Source organism: Bombus pyrosoma, linkage group LG15, assembly GCF_014825855.1.
Source record: "Bombus pyrosoma isolate SC7728 linkage group LG15, ASM1482585v1, whole genome shotgun sequence".
NCBI lineage: Eukaryota > Metazoa > Arthropoda > Insecta > Hymenoptera > Apidae > Bombus > Bombus pyrosoma.
This window is the reverse complement of record NC_057784.1, coordinates 8,969,175-8,991,498: the sequence shown is the minus strand read 5'-3', so window position 1 is coordinate 8,991,498 and position 22,324 is coordinate 8,969,175. Positions and strand designations below refer to the sequence as shown.

At 35.2% G+C, this 22,324-nt stretch overlaps 1 protein-coding gene across 7 annotated transcripts; it reads right to left on the bottom strand.

The window, feature by feature from the left end:
- Nucleotides 1-459: 459 nt before the first annotated feature.
- Nucleotides 460-21,028, bottom strand: LOC122575651 (protein phosphatase 1 regulatory subunit 3C-B). Of its 7 annotated transcripts, none has more exons than XM_043744945.1 (7): nt 20,387-21,027; nt 11,083-11,196; nt 10,459-10,710; nt 9,450-9,962; nt 8,530-9,057; nt 8,225-8,413; nt 460-5,569 (listed from the first exon to the last, which is right to left on the bottom strand). In XM_043744945.1, the coding sequence occupies exons 3-5, from the start codon at nt 10,702-10,704 to the stop codon at nt 8,884-8,886; spliced, it is 933 nt and encodes a 310-aa protein (XP_043600880.1). In that variant the 5' UTR covers nt 10,705-10,710; nt 11,083-11,196; nt 20,387-21,027; the 3' UTR covers nt 460-5,569; nt 8,225-8,413; nt 8,530-8,883. The 7 variants fall into 7 exon arrangements, with proteins under 7 accessions (XP_043600880.1, XP_043600878.1, XP_043600875.1 ...); XM_043744943.1 differs by lacking the exon at nt 8,225-8,413 and having other exon boundaries at nt 460-1,809; nt 1,871-5,569; XM_043744940.1 differs by lacking the exon at nt 8,225-8,413.
- Between the last annotated feature and the right edge of the window lie 1,296 nt (nt 21,029-22,324).

Below are 22,324 nucleotides of genomic sequence, written 5' to 3'. Positions count from 1 at the left end.
TATATTTTATGATAAAATGTTATATCTAACACATGTATCATTGTTATTTTTGCTGCATATTCTCGCCTATATAATTTTAAAATTATCGAGGACCCGACTTTCTCGAGAATCTCAAAATTCTCGGAAATCCCGACAATATCAAATTACAAAATATTTTTGACAACTCGATCCGATTCTAAGCGATATTTTTTCGCACGCCTCTACCGATAGTGCATAACAAGTAACTGCGAATGAACATAAATAAAACACGATACCTGGAAAACAATGACGATAAAACATCGTGATTATGCAGAGAAAGTCATCTTTAATCATCAACAGCTTTGTTTGTGAATAATTTTAAATAGTCAACCAAAGAAGCCGTGTCGTCTGATTTAAACGAAAAAATTTGTTTTTGCTTCTATTTTTGTATCCATTATGTTCCTAAACATCAGTATTGGGAAAAATAATAAGAAGCGATAGTAAATTTTACAGTATATTTTAATCCAATACAAATCATTAAATAACAATTTTTCACCGCTATTTATTTAGCTTATAGTACCTTCCATTTCGAGGATATAATTACTATTACATTTCTCTTTCAGCTGAAATATACAAATAATAAATTTCACGGTACGCAGCGATGCCGGCTTAAAAATATTTTATTTCTAAATATCGTGTATTCATATACATAATAACACGATAGTATATTTACAATTCAGTATCTGATATATATGTATATATAAAGCATCTTATGCTATACAATAAAAAATTTAGTATGTCCATTTTTTCATATAGTCAATTTGCGCAGTCGCGGCATCAATCATTTATAATAAAAGTAATATTGACGAATAATTGATAACCATAACAATAACAATACGCGATAAAAATCTAATCTCGAGTTACGAATGCCAAAAATTAATAAAATAAACTAAAAGAGGAACATATATCCTACCTAAACGAAACGAAACAAAAATATAATGTGATATAGCGTTCGAGAATAATTACATATATAATGATACGCTGCACACGTCATATGTTTCCTACGCAAAAGGATAATATATATAAAAGCATGAACTAATTTTCACAAGCGAACTCAACGCTACATCTACCGCGACAGAGAGAAGAGTTTCGAAAAAATTACCGTCCAACCGGTTTACGCGTTATCCATGAAAAATAAACAGCTTGTGTACATAGGATCTATGTGTATATATATATATATATAGATTGCAAGAAGCGCATCGCATATCTGCAATACAAATTGTATCGAAACTCAAACCTGTGTCTTGCAACAATTATTATATGTACAGTCTCTGTGTATCCGTGTTAAGTTATCAGTCTTACGGCTCTCAAGAGGAAATTGTACATTTTTTCTATATATTACAGCGTATGTGTTTCACATGCATGCATTTCTTAATCATTTCCCTTATAATGTACGTATATATAACTAATTTCGAGGCGGTGCGGTAGGTAGAACGAGTTTTAACCAGTTCTATACACTTTTCATCAAAAACGGACAACCGTATGCGGGATATTTAATATAAATTAATTATACTATAATGTAATGTTGCTAGGATAACTCTGGTTTATATATATATATATATCTTGGCAATTGATGTATCTAGTGGGTCGAATGCGTTAGCGTGTTGAAACATGAGGTTTCCATTTGTCCATAGATACTTTTTCGTAATATTAACTTTTTAGCATAGATAAAAACTCAACTTGGAGTTTTAACTATGGTAAGAATTTAAGCAATAAAAGCTTATTTACGTAGACAAAGGACACTTCTTCAAGTTCTTTCACAGGAGTACTCGAAGATCAGGTACACGAACGCTGAAACAGAATTCGTTTGTACCGACAGTTTATGAAAGAAAATTATACAAGCTTAAATTACCTCAGGCTATGAGAGTGCTCTTATGAAAGAAGTTGCAATTTTCATAAATTGTGAACGCAATACGCAAACGCAAACGCCTATACAATTTGATTGCGATAGAGATATCCTCGCGACATTCTTCTGAGCTCTATCGGACTAAACGCGAATTAAACACAGCGCATCATCACGGTTCGTCGAACTCACTGAGCTTTATCTCTGCGTTGCTATTTATACATATATAATATAGTGATTGTTCAATAAATATATATATACAGAAAACGGGAAAAGCCCTAACTGCACTCTGTAGAGTATTGGTAAATGTATTTTGCTTGGTTTAATCCCATTTAATATAGCTGCATAAAACTTAACATATAATTATTTATATATTATATGTATATGTGAAAAAAACTTCACCTTCTTCGATTTTCCTATATTCAGTCGTTCGATATATTCTTCCGTGACTTAATTTTTATTAATTGGCAATCGTTTGTGTGTACAATATCTGGAATGAATCAAGTACAACATATAGTACAAAAAGAAGAGTTAAGGGAGGGGGCTAATTCTTGAGGGGTTACAGGTACAACGAGGAACAATAATGTATAAGTAGTTTGTGCTTCATTTTCCCTTTGTCTCACTGGAATTAACAAAATACTAGATTAATGATTAAATAAAAGTAGTGAATTTTGTTTATATGCATAAAACACAGATTGTTGAGAGCTATGAAGAGTTGCTTCTTATTACAAAATAGAAAAGAGGTGTTCTTGCCTTTCTACTGGATTCTACTTGCTGGCAGCCTATTTGCCATAATTTCTGCTTACAGAAAATAAAAAAAAAAACGTGTCAATAAAATGAGTATCATATCAGACAAGATGAATTTGTGACCGATCAGTTAAGTACAAGAAGGAATTGATTCGTCAGTGAACACTTTGGGTACAAGTAGATCTGCAAACATACATTTTTACAATGGCATCCCATCCATGATTTTCTTTTTTATATCACATATACAGAAGATACATCTCCAGTCATCGTCTCCGGTTGCCCTTCTATAGATCGATCATTAACTATGTTACTAATAAATAAAAAAGAAAAAAAGAGAAAGATGTTCACAAAGAAGTCACCGACTCTTTAGGAATCGTTTCACACTATACATTCACAACCAATCATTTAAAACTCTAGGAAAAATTAACAAGTATAAAAAAATTCTCTCTTTATATATATGTATCAAAAAATACAAGGTACAACTTGTAAGTGTATATTAAGGACCTAATACGAAGGCAAACGATAAAACCTCAAAGAGTCACGCGACCCAGATACATGAAGAGGTGAAGAAGATATTACAACGACGTTAAGAGAAAAGAATAAACAACAGAAGAACATGTGTTTGAAGAACAATAATCATTGTCAAGATCTGATATATAATGTCTAATAAAACACTCCGACACCATTGTGCTCCACATGGAAGGCGATATCGAGAACGAAGAGGCCGTCCAGTCCTGCGGAAGGGGAAGATCGGTGTCAATAGCCAGGAAGAAATCGACTATAAGATGATTATCACGTGCAAGCTGGATTAAAGCCAGTAGTTGCCAGTTTGTCAGAAGTATTTCTAATTGCACCCAATGTTATTCTACAAACTCGACGGCCTCACTCCTTGTGATTTCACGATCGTCCAATCCCGCAGTCCGTTTCTTCGCATGAACTGAAGAAGATGTACTGTCATCATCATGCCACACGACGTCCCTGCAAAGAAAATCTCGTTTCCTGAATACTTGTTTCTCTGGGTGTTATGCTTGGGACATAAAAGTCAAAAAGATTACAAATTGTTTTGTTTTTCTTTCCTACACACGAACCAGTCGTACGTAGTGCATATATGTTACGTTGGCATGCATTAGATGTGTGTGTATATATATATTTCTTGTCATGCGATCGTAATAACGATATATGTGCTTAGTAGTAGAGATAACAATGATAGTATCGGTAATAATAATAATATAGTCTATTGATTTGTACTTCATGAAAAATAATAGAGAAGAAAGTAAGGAAGAATATGGATCGAATTTCGTAGCTGAGTGTAAGATTACACGTGCGCGAAAAGAATTCGTTCTGAGAGCCAGGTGAAGAAACATTGATGCGGGACGCGATTCTTCGAACATACATGTTTTTCTCGATATCAAACCATGCCATAGACCTACACGAACGAAATAATATATCTTTAGTCGTATATTTTCTCCAGACGAATTCTTTCCTTTTTTTTCTGTTGCTGTACTTTATATATGCATGTATACGCGAGTAACAGCTTCGATTCCAATTGTAAGGACGCATTTATGCTTTCGTAATGGCGGATACATCACAAAATTGTCGAGATTAGAATTTTTTAATTCAGTTTCGTCTTGAAACATAAAATTTGCTTGTGATATTATTCTTTAAATGTTCGCGAAACGTATGATTGAATATCAACAGCGTCCCAACAAGAGTGCAAGAAGATAAAAAAGAATCTATAGGTATATAAAGACATATACACAATTACACGAAAACGTATATGTATATGGGATTAAAGATATTTTATAAGGAAAGAGTATATATGAGTATCGACGTGCTAATCGTTGGGTAATTTGTCGTGCAGAAGGCGCGACACGTTACGAGAGTATTCTATACGCGTGGTAACTGATACCAATTTATCGAACGATAACAAGCAATACAGGATTAATACGAACAAGGTTGCGTAACTTTGGTCTCTTTATAGTTATTATCATGAATCGTTCCAATAAAAAAGAGAGTAGAGATAAAGAGACAGTAGCTAGCACCGGTCAAACAATAAAGAAAAAATATTATTCCCGGATCGGAAAAGAAGCAACTGATCTTTTTCTCTTTCTCGAAATTACGCTCACACGTATGCTATGACAACGATCTAGAACTGGTCAACTTTGGAGTTGCGCTCGCGCAAATTACTATTTCTTCATAGTTACTTTCCCATTTTAAGCGGTTAGGACTGGAACGTATCACGCGATATTGAAACTTTTCCACAGAAAAATAATAACGTTAATTTCGAATAGAAGTTTCGCGACAAACAGTATAAGAAAACTATTGCGTATCAACTGTTCAAGATAGCGCGCACGATTGTGACCGCCATTCCATTCAAAACCGCTAAGCGCGCATCTAGTTTCGTTTTTTTAATTTTTTAGAACTTATCATCCTTTTTCTAAACTACACTCTTCGTTATATCTTGCGTTACTTATTTAAAGCCCCTCGATTCACCCCAACTAAAGAGAAAAACCTCATTAAAAGAATCTCGTAAATTCGTACGACGGTTGATGTGAGTTCAAAGAAACGAGAGTATTATACAGAAAAAAGTTAGAAAGAAAATAAGAAAGGATACGCGAAAAGGGAGTGGTTACTAAGAGAGAAAGAGAAACGGACGAGACCAGCGAGATTTGGTCAACTCGAAGGTGGAAACTTATCTTGACGGACATCCTTGGCTGATGGTAGCCAAGTTCCAGGAAAGAGGAAGAGGAGGAGAAGGAAGATGACGATCGTGAAGAAGACGTATTGACGATCTCCAAATTGGTACAGAGCTTGGGGAAACTTTGGAACGAATATCCATCATATCTTGATTCCTGATTCCTGATCTTCGAATACGTTCGGCAAACCCTTAGCCTATGAATTGTCTCTCTCGCACGGTTATTCTGTGTGTTTCTATATATTGTCTGTTCTGCACGTTGCAATCTGAAACGAGAGGAAACAAGAACTGTAGTCAAACAAGACTGTTAGCTTCATAATGAATTGTTCAACGAGCCATGCAGTGTAAAGGTCACCGCTACGGTAGGCCTACGACACTCGATGACGATTGTTATTTTAGCTTCTCTGACTTACGTTGCTGACTTCAAAAAATTGGATAAATCTGTTGATTTCGATAATATTGTTTATATGACAAATGCGATACAAAAATATGATAGGCAATGTGTTTTCCGTTGCAAATGTATGTGGATATACAAAAACAGGCAAATTTAATGCTTATATCCGAGTTTGTTTTTAGAATCCTTATAAATCTTTATGATTTAAGTGCTTTGTTTACTCGAGTATATGCAGATGTTTGTAGTTATGTCTCCGTTATGACAAAGGTCGGAATATTTATCAGTGACGTAATTAAGTTGCATTATCAATGAATTATGTCCTTATCTGTACCATTCATTTTCGACGGATAAGTAACAAATTCATGACAGGATACATGCTTAATTACTCGTAATTTTTCAAGTGGCTTGTTGAATAATTATAATTTCTATTGAGATTTTTATGGTAAAATATCTATATTGAAATTAGGTATTGGCCGCGTTCGCAAAAATGCTCGCTGCTTCGAAAACGTAAATGTAGTGCGAACAACAATTCGGTCGAGATGCAGGGAGTCGAAATTATCCAGTCAACCCACGCGTCTAGACGTCTTAAAGTTTTTACAAAGCTTACGAGGCGTGGTATGGCATGACTACAATGCAACATGAAGCCGATACGGTATATGATCCTGTGCCACCACTTTTCAACCGTGCCTCAACCGGTGCAAGTGTGTATTAGCTTGCATTTACATCGTATTAGGTTGTCCCAAAAGTTTCTTCCATTTTATAAGGGAATAATAGACGTCCAACATTTTTCTATTGAAACAAAATGGATCATACTTAATTCGATAAAATAATATAAAACAAAAGATGTTGATGAAACTTTTGGGACAACCTAACAGGTATTTAGGTATGTACCTAAAGAGCAAATTCGAATACAGGAAGATGGAAGCATGGCTTTTAGAGAAAATAATTTATAGTTGCTAGAATTTTTAACAGTATTTTAAGAAACGCGTGTTTTTGCTTTCGAACCTTGAACTAAATTTTTTTATAGTGGTCACTGGGTTATTTTGATTCGTTGGCGAAACAGTAACGATCTTTTAATTTATTGTTCGACGTCACCTGTTCGCAAAAAGCGACTCGACGTTATGGACCGATTTAACTATAAAGTGAAGTAGGTTAATATGCGGGAACAGGGCTCGGATTTCGCAAGCTTTCCTGCAGGTCTCCGGCTAAGTTGAACACAGCAACATTTTGTCTCGTGTTTACGTCCAGTCTACTTGAAAGATTCGCATGAATCAGGGAGGTATATTTGCAATGTACAGACTACTTTATGCTAATACGTATGTAGAATGTGTTCGCATTTGTCGGACTGCTGGCAGTAGGCCAAGGATTCGGCTGCCGATTCTTTTGACCGTGAAATAATTCGCGATGTATAAAGTGTTCCAAGGCACTCTTAAATTGTCGCCTTTGTGAAATACTTAGAAAGGAACACGGAAGAACTATGAGTAATATTAAGGCGTTAATGGGAAAACTTTACCAATAAAGTAGAGCGTGTAAGAGCTTGCTCGTATTTACCTTATGACTTTGATGGTATACATATTTACGTAATGGTTATATACGCGTAAGAAAATAAACGGCGAATTAACACTTGATCATTAAATTATGGTCAATGTTTTTAAATTAGTACGGATTAACTGCGGCAAATTTGTTGATAACAGTATCTTTGATTGAATTCGTGTGACCTGAAAGAAGTTCATTCGCACTCGACGAGGCAAGTGTCCTCCGTTTGTGGAACTTACGACTTAAAGGGACTTTCACATTTGCCAACACTAAATTTCAGACAACTAAGTATGTATACTGAATCTATTTAAAAAATTTTATAATAAAGAATATTGCTAGTTCATAGAAATATTCATAATTTAGTACACAGAGTAACTGTATTGTACCATTGCATTTAGTAACTATTTTATGATCTACTCCTTCGAAACATGAACTTACAAATATTCGTATCTCTTCTAACTATGAAAACTGATATATTTTCTATTACTATCACCAGTATCTAATACCACCTTGAGTAAGTCTGGTGTGACCATGTATAAAATTGACTTAACGAACGAGAAGAAGAGGAAATGAAGCGAAGACGAAGAAATGAATGTATCTTGTCACGCGTGGTAACAACCTTTAGTTGAGGCGATTAGAGTCAGGCGACTCGCCGGTCGCGGTTGTTATCGTCGCACCACGCCAGATTGTTATTTATAGAGAGAAAGTTTTAAGCGTATATATGCTGTGCGTGCAAGGACGGAGAAAAGATACATGCTAACGTGGCATGCTAATTCTTCGCAAATTTTCAAGACAGTTTAGGCTTTAGAAAGGATCCCCGACACGCTATTCACGGCTCGAATCGCAGAATTATGCTGATTGCGGAGCCAGTGGCATTGTCGCTCGTTTCCCTTTCCTTCTACTTCGATTCTCTTTCGAAACACACGCAAGGACGCCTTTATAAAAATACGCGCGTGACCTGTACACGTGTATTGGTAGCTCTATAAGTTACCTTACACTTGTTCTTTCAACGTGACTTTGCGAAAGTTTAACGTTATCTTCTTTATTATTAATAAATTGTCAATTAATTGATCTCTTGTTTATCGCTAATCAATTGTTCTATTATCTATCTTCTGTATCTTCATTAATAACAAGTAGATTTCGAGCTTACAGAACTGACTGTGTTTCTGATCTTGCTTCCCTATTAAGGAAAATTCATGAATAAAGAATTTTCACTCGCAAAATTAGCCAAATATCGTACACAAATCGTTGGAGGATTATTATACATGTATAGTAAGGTGTACAAGATCAACTTACCATATATGTAATGCGACTAGTGCCTCCTTTCTCGCCTGTTCCGCGCTATCGACCTCCGATTCTCTCCCTTCTATGCAAGCATGTCTTTCCACAATTTGATCTCAATTGTAGTCCATCGCTTCCCTCCTTTTACCATTGTTCTCTTCTCCGTTCTCTTATTCCTGGTGCTCGTGTATACTACGCGCTCTCATATAGATAGACACGTAATTCGTACGACCGTTTTGTGTATGTCACGTGTGTTGCATGCGTTTTTCCCCCTCGTCTCGCATGATCTGCGTCTCGTGATCATTAAACCAAGCAGACTGGAAGAATTCGTACGACTTTCGTACATCGTTTGTGACCAGCGACGAAAATTCACCAGTATGGAGCGTCGTTCGCGAGATGTTGCCAGGATGCGAACTCGCTCCACGTACGCACGTTCACCCTAGTCGCGTCTGTGATTCGAGATATGCTGTCTCGCATGCCGTTGCTCGAGAAGCCGTCGCAGGTTGTCGTCAGGATATCGTACCGTTTGGCAGGTGCTCGTGGCTGCGACGTGCAAATGTTTTTTATATACTATATTCGTTTACTGTAGATCAGTACATAGTAGAGTACACGATGGTCTAGTTGTGATACGAGTTATGTACTTTCTAATAGGCTTGAATCATATATTCGTTATAAAGTAATTAATAGTATAAGTGACATAGGAAAGGAATGTACACTATTGGCTATAAGTCTTAGAACATACAAATTGAATGGTTTTTACTATTTTCACTTTCTAGTTGTTTTATTATAAATCTGTTATTTCATATGTAAAGTACTAAATAAAATAAAATTTTTTAGAATTTACTAATAAACGAAAGTTGTAAGTATCTCAATACTTATGATCGCTAATGTAGATTTACATTTCTATAAAAATTTAAAAAATTAGATGTACATACCTCCAATTTTTTGCGGACGATGAAGTTCTTTCCATCGTTGTTGTCCCAGTATTCCTTTCCATCAGTACGATATCGTACACAGAACTCTATCATATTCGATTTTAACGGTAGAGTTAATCGAAAGCGGAAAGTGTCGTATAAGATCAGCGCGGGCGAACCAGGTTGTTCGACGTAGGTGCAATGAACGTCCTCGTGTGTCTTCCAGGAGTCATTGCTCGCCCTGACCACGACTTCCTTGTCATACGCCAGATTACGTACTTTGATGGTGCCCACTAGACACTGATCTGTTTCTTTCACTATCACGTTTTCCAGGCTAACATTCTCCTGATCAAGTTTCTGGCGAAAGGCGAGGTAATCGCTAGCTGGCTGGGGGAAAGTTACTTGCCAAGGTGACACGAGTTCTGTAAATTGATCATTCTCAATTTTCGAATTTAAAAATCGTCCAGTTAGTCCAGCCAGGTAAGTGGTACTCCACAGAGGAGGTACGTTGCTAGGCTCCGACATCACTCGAACCTAAAAATCACATAATAGAAGATGAAGTATCAGTAGCAGACACATAGATTTTTCGAAATATAAAATATTGTATCTTCTAAACGATCTGTAATGTACATGAATAATATTACTAGAAGAAAAATAATTGATGTATATACGGAGTAAAGTTAAATTAACTAACAATAAATTATTAAGTTTCCGTCACTCGAATCGTGAAGGTAAAATTTGATTAATGCTTTATTAACCTCGAATGAACAAAACGAGACTGTGTACAAGTTTTATAGTATAAAAAAATATTTAAAAATTTAGGTTGTTAAAATTTTTTCGATTATATTATATATATATATAATATTAATAAAAATTGAAAAATAATTGGTTTGCAAAGATATAAAAGATAATAAAATATATCGCGAGAAAGTTCAAATACAAGTGGAAAGTCAAGTAAAGCTTGCGTTACAGACAGGATTATTTTATTTCCTTTCACAATTAGTCGGTACAAGATAGGAATTAAGAGTACCTGAGTAAGAGGACGGCCACGATCATCGGCAAACACTACCCTCTTCTTCTGCTTATTACTACCGCCATCGTTGCTGTTGCGAATGCTATCTATGGCCAAGGAACCAGATGACAAGCATGGCCTTATTCTAGGTGGCACTGATCTGCTGGCAATCGTCGGTGCTACCAAGGGACTGTACAGAAGCGAGCTGTACACTGGAGGACTATGCCCCAGAAGTAGCTCAGCAGGCATCGCTATGGAACACATTTAGATCTGGAAAAGAATTGTTTGTTCTTTAGAATATCGAAATATTTTCTACTTTGGATTATCTTTTAGAATATTTTTAATTGACCCGATCCGCAAACACATTGCATGATAGTAGATGAAATAAATTAAATGATCTAACTTTTTAAATTTATTTCTACCAAAATTTTTACCGAATATTCGCTCAAGTAATAATTCGCAAAGTAAATAAAAATGTTTACTGAAAATTTTCACATAAATAACAATTACATCCATTTCTTACTCAACGTTAACAACACGTTATTAAAAATTTCCCTTTGGTATCTACGATCTAAATATGTGCGGCACGTGTTAATATCGACTTTCTAAATTAGCATATAACACTCTCTGATAATAGATTACTTGAAAATTAAGATCGTTGTCGTATTCGTTCATCGAGAAGTTTTTCGGTCGCAAGTTGGAGAATGGGATCCAATTTCACATCGCAGAAAGCTTTTGCCGAGCACTCTGTCGAAACTGGAATTCGTGTTGCATGAATGATCAAATCGCCAAATCTTTAATAGCAAGGAACGTGCGCCGTTCACTGCCAAAAATTTCGCCAACAATATTACAAGACCGTGTGTTCGAATCACGTGAATCGTCATGCGCCATGATTTATCAGACAATCTCGTCTAAATCCGAAATTGTTCGATAAATATTTACAGATAGACGTAAGCGAATTTTAGAGGAAGATATGGAAGAAAGGGAACAAAGTTCACCTACCTATCGAAACTGTATCTTGCCTTGCAAAATACTCTATTGACTAACTTACGAACAAATATAAATTTTTCCTAATAAAAAAAAAAAAGAAGAAAGAAATATCATCGTGACACGGAATAATTTATAGAATTCGAATTTGAAACTTGCGTTGGTGATCGATTAAAGCCGTCAGTCGGATGCAACATCAAAGATATTCCTTACTTTCGCTGAATAGCTCAGCTATTTTATTATTGATACTTAATTAATGGAATCGAGATATGATAATTCAGTTGTTTCTATCCAAAAGAATAACACAGACTGAAAATTTTATACAATTCCATCACAGTGGAGTGTTTTGCGCGACAGGGTAGACGCATAGTGGTCATGTTACTCCCGGAGTGGAATTACGACTTTTAAATGTAGCAATAGTCTCTTCTCTTGTCCCTCGAGACTCGCTCTCGAACCAGACTCAACACGTACCAGACCGGAACCAAGCAAGTACGCGAGCACAGCTAAGAAGCGTTATAGCAATGTCGTAAATCTGATGTTTCGAGTTTCAACCATATAAACTTATCGCGCCTTGTCTCCTATTTCTATTTCTGGTGAATTTTCTCTATCTCTACCAAATGTCACAACAATAGGGTTATCGTATATCTTCCATTCACGAATATATTTAATTTCTAACAGTATTAATAATGATAATGATAATAATAATAATAATAATAATAATAATAATAATAACAATAATTGCAATTTCTAATATCTTTTTAGGAAATATTACGTATCCACGATTAATTTGAAGAAAGTGCTAGCAAAGAATTATTGACAATTGAAATAAAAAGGAAATAAATTAAACGCAATATGACGTGCAATACTGTCCACTGACGTCGTAAATAACAAAAGGTCGAGGTTAAAGTATACATTCTTTAAGCATTGTTTATCATTACGCTAACGAGGCGCCAGGATCGAGCGCTGTAGTATAAGAAAAGTAACTTTGAAAAAGAAGGGAGAAAAAAGACTGACAATCTCTTATCTCATTTACTGTATATGGTCCACTTGGTGACACTTTCTACAACGGTTGCAGAGCGCATGTTATGATGATTTTTTAATTTTATTTTATTTTTCGTCGATATAAGACTTATGTCGCAAATATATAAACAACAATATATTTTCAATGTTGCGGGATAAAATTTCCAGTTGTCATTGAGTGTTGAACTCCTATAAATCGTTGCACAATAATTGTTGTTCTGCCGATAACTGATTAATTTAAGAAAAAAAGTTCGTACGGCGTACGAACCGCTAGACGAGAAACTTTCCATGTTTAGATTTCATGCGATCTATGCTCTCGGCACGACGAAAGTCTCCATTTATGTAAGAATTTTCGAACAAATAGAATTTCTTGTAATTTACAGTTATCGTGTCTTGCGAAACTATTTGAACAATAATACTAGTAATACATCGAAAGATCTAGATACTTTGGAAAACTCGAGATACTTCGACAATGATGTACAAAAGGTTGAAACATCGACACGAATTTTAGATCGATGAAGTATCTATCTATCTGTTAAATTTTACTACGCATTTATCAAAATTAATTATGTATGCGTGTAATTTATTTATTTCAACCTAATGACACAGAAACGTCCAAGTTAATTAGAATGATTGCTTCGTTTTCTTTATCACACAGAAGCCGAAATATGGCGATATGAATTTTTCGAGCGCAAAATCTTAATTCTCGCTGATAAACTTGCGTGTCTTCGATACATCGGGGCACCACGCTGCTGTTCTCGAAACCGATTGGGAGCGATTACCGCCAATTCCATAATTACCGTTCCGACTACTAAGGAAAATATCCATAAAAATGCGCGTTGAAGGCACAACATGTTTTCGTGACAGATCTGAAACTTATCACGTGCTATTATCGATTTATAGAAAACAATATCACAGGGAACAAATATGAAGATTACAGGGAAAATCGTTAAGTATACAAGAAATATGATGTCTAAAATACGATGGTCAATAACTTATGAGATCAATAATTTTGATGTATTTTGCAAGAGAACGCTATAAGCAAATGTAATAAAAAGATCCTTTTGATAATATGTAATTGCTTGGTAAGGTATTGGATTAAAACGATGCTCCCGTATGAAAAACAGAAAAGATTACGTGTCGTGTCTTTCTCTTGTATAGGTCTTTATATTTTTATAATGAAAGAAAATCGTACGCGTTAAATCAGTAATGTTTACAAGGATTACGTGAAAGGTCACAGAATGATGCAACAGTTGCGTAAAATAACTATACGCTCAATGATGAAATATATAGAATTGATAGAAAATCATCTATTTTTGTAGAAGGAAAAGTAGATGAAAAATACAGATTCGATTAGATAATGATCGATAGTCATGCTGGAAGCGATGCGTCGCATCATAATATTTCATAATTCGCTGTTGGGACTTTATATTGTAATAAGCGAATCACGTCCAACGTCTCTTAACCCAGTCCAGACAATCTCTTAGTTTTTGAATGTATGTTCCTTTTTTCTACCATTGATAAGCATTCCGTACCTACCACCGGTAAACACCGTTAGACTGGTTTTATATATAAATAGCAATTCGACATGTTCGATCGGATGGCATTAAAAGGTCAGTAAATTTGGACGAATGGTATTGTCATGAATAAAGTATGTTCACATTTCGTGTCTCGAGAAGGAAAAGTGCGCAGTCGTAGTGCTATTTCGGGTAGACCGCGATTAAAATTAGCGTGGCGCATCTTCAAAACGCTACATGCAACGAGACGTGTTCCGCCCTTGGAACAAGTCCAATTGTCTGACTTCTATGATACAGTAGGTACTATGTTAACTGGTTGAGATTCTGCTTCGTTATCTAGCCATTGTTCGCGATTTCTTGGAAATATAACTCCTTTAGTAACTGACCAGATAATGCTATAACGTCTTACTAGACATTCGTAATAATTTTGTCATCAAAACTTACCGATAATCTATCTTACCGATAATTTACCAACTGAGAAACGATTTATTATATCGAACATAATACAGCCAATAAGACAGTTAGCGAGAACTACACGCGAGTATATCATGATATACCCTGTAGTGAAAAGTCTAAAAGCCAACTAATGTAAACTCGAATGCATTTTCGAAGAAAAGGAAGATACGGTGTTCTATTGACTCTACGAAGTTATTTTATCGACCTGTGAATGTACAGCAAATAATACATAGTCCTAAACGGTCTATAGGGTGGGTTACGTGAAAGCTAGCTGTTAGACACACGTGTGTATACAAATGATCTTAGCTTGTGACGTTTGGTCACCGGCTAACGATTGCTTAAAATAACCGCGTCTAATGGATCGAAAGGAAACCCAAACTATGTTTAACTATGTCTTTTCTACATATTGTGTTTATTTAGTGTCGTATTTAATCTGAAGAAAGTCGAATTGTTCATGTGTAGGCATTGTTTACCAATGCGCTGCTTTTGAACTATAGTGCACTGTGCATGCGTTATTGATCCAGCCGTATTTATCCCACTTAAAGTATATTAAAATGAAAGATGTATATATTTGTCAATGAGTTTATATAAATATTTTTGCATAGGAATTAACGATGCAACGACATATAGATTGTCATTAGAACAAACGAAGAACCACTGCAAGGCATACACGTTTCTCAGTCATTAATATTGATAAAATATTATTTTTAATCCTCTGTGAGAACGATTACGCGGAATTTATATTGAGAGGACGTTATCTAACGAGCCAGTCGATGCAAAAAGTAACGTATTTCAATACGATCGTTTCAGTTATAATGAAACTCGCTTCTATTGTTAATTTGCTATCAATCGGAGATAAAAGAAGGTCGTGGGTTATTGTGAATCACGTGTGGAATTAGACTACGACTAATCCGATAAAGCTGGAAAGTATACGAGTCCTTGACTTATCATAGGCGACAGGAATTTCATAAAATTATTAAGTCAGAAACATCGGTCACCGATAACACGACCAATGATAAACCCTTTTATGAGACAATTAATCAACATATAATTACTTAATTAATAAATTGTTAAACAACGTATGAAACGTTTGCAGTTTCAGCAAAATGGCATCAGAATACATATCTACGAGTTAAAATCGGAAATAACATGAGATTTTTAACGCTATAACGATATATTTAATAGAATATTGAGGCAAAAATGTCTACTGTTTGAAAAACATTGTATGATTCTGTTTATCGGCCTGCAACGAGTTAACGCTCGCCAGATAAAACTTTGACATTAATTCAACTTCATTGTAACGTACTTACTTGACCGTTAATTAACCGAACCGCCTAATTAATTTGTGTGCAAAATGTTTATGTCAGCCTAAGAACTATGTTAATAGTGTCATCAAGTGTTACGTTAACGCAAAGTAATACTGACGCTGATAACGAGAGAAACAATCGAGTAAGCAAATAATTTCTGTTGATAGCAACTTGTTGCTTTAACATTTGCATGTGTATTCTTTTAATAATATATCGGCGCCAATTATGCAAATCGTCTCGTTGCACAATAGATCGATAACGTGGACCTGAATATACGTAAAGATAGAGAGCGAAAGAAAGGGAGAGGAAGAAAAAGAGGAAAGAATGTATAATGGCGAAACCTTAATGATTCCAGAGAATGGGATCTGTGAGAATGCCTGACCTATGATAATGAGACAACAGCTATATACAAAAACAGAGGCTGCTAAAAATGATTATTATTGAAAATACGTCCGATATTTGGCCTATCTTTTTGTTATGAAGTTTTTCGTCAACATAATAATTTTTTCATATATAAGAAAATTCGATAAATTGATTAAAAAAAAGATGCTGCTTTTAAAGATAGGAATTCATAAAAATTGTTTGCTTTTATGAAATGTAAACATTCGATCGGAGGAAAGGATTCTTCGCAACCGGTTCACCTTTACGTGTACATAATACAAGTAAAAGAGAGAGAGGAAAAAAGGAGTCAAGAACCGTATATACAAATCGGTAGAGAAACCAGTTGGCAAAATTTGAATATCTTCTTTTTATAGCATCAGCTTCTATCACGAGTTACGGCTGTGTATCATTAAAGAACAGCCTTGAAAAATATGTCCTAATCCTACTCATCCTTGAGCGGTCTCTTATTAAAGAACACGCACAATAAATCACTATCTGACGCTACGATCACAAAACAGGAAAATAATTGACAGACAAGGTCAGGATCAAAGGATATTAACGACCGTGAGGAAAAGAAAAATATAATTTAAGAAATGAAAAAAATAAACTCAATAATACTTAATACATTAAACAAATAGACACGTGAAAGTCTCTTGGTAACCTAAAAACTAGTAAAACACAGTTAGAATAATGAAATAGTCCATAAAACTTTCATGCAACATCACGTACGTTTTTACTATTTAGGCCACGATCTGACCACGTGCTTAAGGAGTATGTATTTCTAAAAGTCTTATCAGCCAATTCATCATTGGCGCTACTAATCTGTTACAAGCTACTGGCTGAAAGCGCTGAGATTCTTAGACCGTAAAAGTTCTCGGGAATCGGTATATTTCAGCGATCGAAGGCGCCGTTGAGGTCGGTCCTCTGGCTGTTATCACCGTCGCGTTTCTGGTTCGAAGCAGCCTGATAACCGACATATCCTTGCCGCCTATACACCCTCAAGTACGGAATTTTACCGGACAAAGTTTAGTGGCCGAAACCATAAAGAAGAGGCGCACGTTATGCTCGCGCGTAGATTTCGCGAGATGCTTTTCTATAACGATAAAAAAAGGGAAAATCGCGTGCCGAGATAATTGGTTCTGACGCCAATGCTAGCTGGGCCTGAACAGTTCGAATACACGTGCGTTATCTATAACAGGAATTATTTATAGTTCGAGTTCGTAATTTTTTAGCTTTCTAAATCCTCAAACTTTCGAATTGCCAAATTTCCGAGTTTGATAATTAGAATTATATATTATAGATGACATTCTGGATGATCAAAGTCTCAGACTTTTAAATCTCTAAATTCGCAAATTTTAGAATATTCAAATCTTTGAGTTCTGAAACTTTTAAATTACAAATTTATTTCAACGTTTCGTTTAGTTATTCTTTTTATTCGCGCGACGTAACATTCTCTTGTGATGAATGATAGTCCACAATCGATCGATGATCGATTTACTATCGATCTGAATTCTTTTCAATTGTACCTTCAAGAGTCACTAGGAATTCGATTTTATCGATAAAGCAAATGTCATTGAATTGCGCGATGAATTGTATAGATATTCTCACAAAGTACGACGACTGGGTCACATTCTCCTTCCTAATCGATAAAATTTAGGGACCGTGTAAAATTTAGGGATGTATAAGATATCACGTTTGACGATTAAGATTCGTACAAGGCAACAATAAATCTAAATTTATACGGTCGATAAGGTCATGCCACGTTTAGAATATAATTATATTTGAGAAACATTGAGATTCGTTTAAGCAAAGATAGCCTTTTGACTCTTGCTGATTTATATGTGGAACAATAAACCGTGAAAGACTGATACAACAATGTCGATGCATAAATCACATAACGTAATGCAACAATAATGCGTACGTAAATATGTAAGTATCTTCATCTGCAATCTGATGTATTTCTTATTAAGCCGGTACTCCACTTCAAAACTGAATTTCAACATCTAAATAGCACGATTAATTTTGTAACACTAATGTCGAATTTAAAAACATCATATTCAAAGAATAGCACTGATCTACCACAATTCGAGATACTTTACGTCATTAAATACATATAAAGTAGAAAGGAACACGTAAAGTTAATACGTGGCACAATAGCACCTACGCTAACCTGACTCCTAAAAGTAAATAGCGTACACGCTTTTAAAACGATCAAGTGTTACGTAAGTATCAGAGGGGCGACAAACTCTATCGTACATTCACCGCGGTGCATACTACTTCCTCTCAACTTTATCAACCGTACAAGCTCATATTCCTACATTTTGAAAATATGAAAAGAAGACAACTATCTCGCATAGAGGTTATTTTCGATATATCTATATATAATTCTGTTACCAGGAATTCTATTATTCATTATCACCTGCAATGTAAGCTCATTATAGTATGGAACCCTAATCGTTTAACGGATTTCAGTATGAAGATTACAGGAGGAAAATGCATGATAAGTACAATTTTGTTGATTTTCTGATTTTTGTTTTTTACTGGTTAAAAGGCAGTGGATACAAATTGCAACATTTCTCTCCACTTTCTCCGGAAATGCATGATGTCGTGGTATACGCGTGGGAATAATACGTGCAAACAATTCGTCTTGTGTTCATACAACTGTCTCCCGGGTAGGCGTCCAAGGAGAGACGAGTGACCGGAAAACACGAGTACTTGGTGCGGGGGCACTAAGCACGCGGGCATGCGTACGTAAAAACGAACAAAATGCATTTTAAGAGAGCAGTCAAGCCGGTTACGAGAAGAAATCGGCTAACAAACCTCGAAGGCGATCCTTACGATCCACTACTTTCGTTACGTTATTACATTTAAATTGTTTTAAGACCTTTTCATTTTTCAAAATTAATACAATGATGTTTTTTAATTTAAAACAAGGATAAAATGTATATAAACATATGTATAATATTACATTGAACAAAATTTGAACAATAGGTCATAATATAAACATTAAATTGATTAGCACTGTTTAGGTTGGCAGAATACGTCAGTCAGATATAGAGTCAAAGTTCGTATTTTTTAAAAGTATTTGATTTTTTAAATAACTAATCTTGAATTGAATATTAAAAACACAATTATAATCAGTAATGTATAAAAAAAAAGCAGTGGAATAAAAATCGCGAGCAATATTTATTTATTGTTTCCGTCGTCGTGAGGTCAGGAGCCAGCTAATCAATCCCTCCTTCGCGTCATTCAAAACGGCGGACATTAAACAATAAACGTTGCTAATAATGTTCTTCCCAACCATAACTGCTGATCAGTCGTGTCACTTTCCTTTCTTTGTTAACACGATAAAAGCATTTCTTTGAAATGTAGACCCATAATCGCGCTTTCTGGCGCTCTCGTCTCTCCTACGTATAATGCAAATACAAATGCATATCAGAAATTTTTCAGATCGATTATCACGCGCACGTGTTTCGCTGAGCAGTGTACATACACCTCGCGCATCTAATATGGTTCTGATGGGTATATTTAGAGCGATATATGTGATATATTTGATACATAAGCGAGATAATAATGCCAACCAGATAAACTCTTTTCTACGTGACATTCGTTACGCACTTCCAACGAATGTTATCTCACAGTTTGTTTGTAAACAAAGTGGTTTGGTTCTCGCGAATGATAATACACTATTATGTGCTTACTATCACAGAACGCAACTACAAATAAATTTTATCGAAATTTTCTAGTTGCATAGTGCTGCATATTGTAATCAATTGTATAATCCTACGCGCTTCTGTTACATAAGAAATCGTAGTCAATGCGCAGCCGAATGTTTTCATTCTCATGTGGCATCGACCGCGGTACGAATCAATTAATTCCGCAGGTTACACAGGAGTGCTTTCTACGTTTTTCTTTCAATGGAGATAGAAGATGATTTGATACAAATTGTTATTTGATCTATTTGATCCATGTTAACACATTAACGACCGTTGATTGTAATATGGTTTTATATGGTTTTTCATGCGGGTCAATTGTTAGTGACTCTGAAGAAAGGAGAATTTCTTATATTGACTTTAATTAATAATAGTTATATAGCGAAAAACTTTTCAAATTCTTGCTCTTGCTTTAATTACAGAATTGTATGGTTTTATACTTCAAGATTTTGCTAAAATCATTGGTCGTGAATGTGTTGAATTATAAATGAAACACTATGCTATCAACAATGCGAAATAAAAAAATTGTAAAAAATTATAATGGAATAACGAAGATACTACTTACGTATTTTTTGGACTGAAGAATAGTACTACTTAAGATTGGAATGAAACCAAAGAACCAGATTGTCCTCTTAATTCTTCACGCCTCAGTTCTTCTTTTGAACTTCACAATTTTCTATATACTCTTCCTAGGTATTGTCACGTTGTCTATTTTTTGAGATCGTTAATGACAAAAGGATCTTCGAGGCATACGTATAACGCAATATATAGATCTCTTTAAAACATGTGAAATGAGCACATCGTAATACGCCGGTAGATTTTTTTGTCTCGCTAGGTATTTAGTTTCTCCGAGCGCAAACGAGTCGCAAAGTGTCGAAATTTACATGAGATGCAAATAGATGAGTATATACTAATTACCAGCGTATGGACGACAAAAAGATTTTCACGTGGCGAAAACGATGCAGTGCATCGTTCGTGCCAACTTCTCGAATGTCACGAATTTCGCATAATTTTCTTGTTATGTGTATGGGGTGACACTTACGGATTTACTTCCGTGAGATTAATAGTTGGGACACTTAAGTTGACTTAAGAGGATGGTTAGATTCCTTTAACAGCGGTAGTGACGATCGCGAATCGCGCGATTTAACCTACACTTTCCGACTGCCTCCGAGTCTAAAATCTGAAAGCACCGGCGCGGCGTGAGTGTCATAGTGTCATCCGACGGCACGTCTCTAACGAGCCGGTGTTCCCTCACTGCGCATGCGCCGACTCAGCCTCGTGGCCTTCACGTGATTTCGACGAAACTACGAATCAGAACGCTCCTAAATCCACGTGCTTGCATTCTTACGCTGCTGGGTGACAGAGCCGCTTCGTAGAGCGGGATAGCAATGTCGATTATCGAGCAATACTGGTTTTTACCTGAACTTTTATCGTACCTCGTCCAAATATTCTCTGAAAATAAAATTTGGAAGTTATTTTGATAACAAGAAATCCTGCGTGACTATTCCACTTTATGATATCCAAACGTATTAGATAGCATCCCGATCCACAAGAACACGTGATACCTTCCTTCGCATGATACACAATTATGGAGTGTAAGGAAAGTTAACAAATTCGGAACTATTGGTAAAAATATTTAATCCCCTTCTCTTATCACTGTAATTGATATCTTAAAATTTTTACTTAAAAGTAACTTTCCTTTACGATCGTATCATAAACCTTGCCAACGAAAACTTCACGTGTTCTTTTGTACAGTAATTTTTCAGAACATATTTTCAAATGTAATATTGTAAAATATAGAAAACTAATATATAATCGGATTTTGTTATTCTGTATCATAGAAATATCATAGAAAAGTTTTAGATTTGATAATTATGTGATATACATATGTACGTATAATACTTTTGTTTCAAGTTGAATTTACAATAAAGCCGGAAATTAGCGTTGCGAAAAAATATTTATATATGTAACACTTATATTACTTAGAAAAATATACGACAAAAATATAATACATATGAAGGAATTGGTTTTTATCATAATACGTTCTGTTTACTTCTAGATAAGATTCTTGGTTCTATAAAGTAGAGCCGGTTCACTATTTGACCGCCATATTTAAATTTCTTTAAGGCATCTTTTATCATAGAGGATTGATTGTATAGGTCATAAATACCCAAAAACTAGGATTACGATTGACTATCCCATAAAATTTGTAATAAGTAATTTACAATATTTTTGATAAGAATAAGTATGAAAGCTTGAAAATTACGCGACTTGATAAAATAGAAAAACTAGTAATACCCCATTTTCTCAGTAATGTAACAGCATCGATGACATATAATTTGTGAAAAAATACAAATTATGTAACGACTGTACGTCGTAGAAATGAAACAGAGTCGTTTGCTTCTTCATCATTGTCTGAGACATGGATAAACGGAGATATAAATGAGCTCCCTTGGTAATACACCACTGTCGCATTTCTTCAATGTAAAACTTTGTATTATAC

What these genes read in the sequence shown, in the direction of transcription:
- LOC122575651 (XM_043744942.1), bottom strand. Translation starts at nt 10,704, where the DNA reads ATGTGTTCCATAGCGATGCCTGCTGAGCTACTTCTGGGGCATAGTCCT. An exon ending in GTGGCCGTCCTCTTACTCAG is followed by an intron (nt 9,963 to 10,458) that starts GTACTCTTAATT and finishes TGTGATTTTTAG; the next exon opens with GTTCGAGTGATGTCGGAGCC. An exon ending in TCGTCCGCAAAAAATTGGAG is followed by an intron (nt 9,058 to 9,449) that starts GTATGTACATCT and finishes TGCACGTCGCAG; the next exon opens with CCACGAGCACCTGCCAAACG.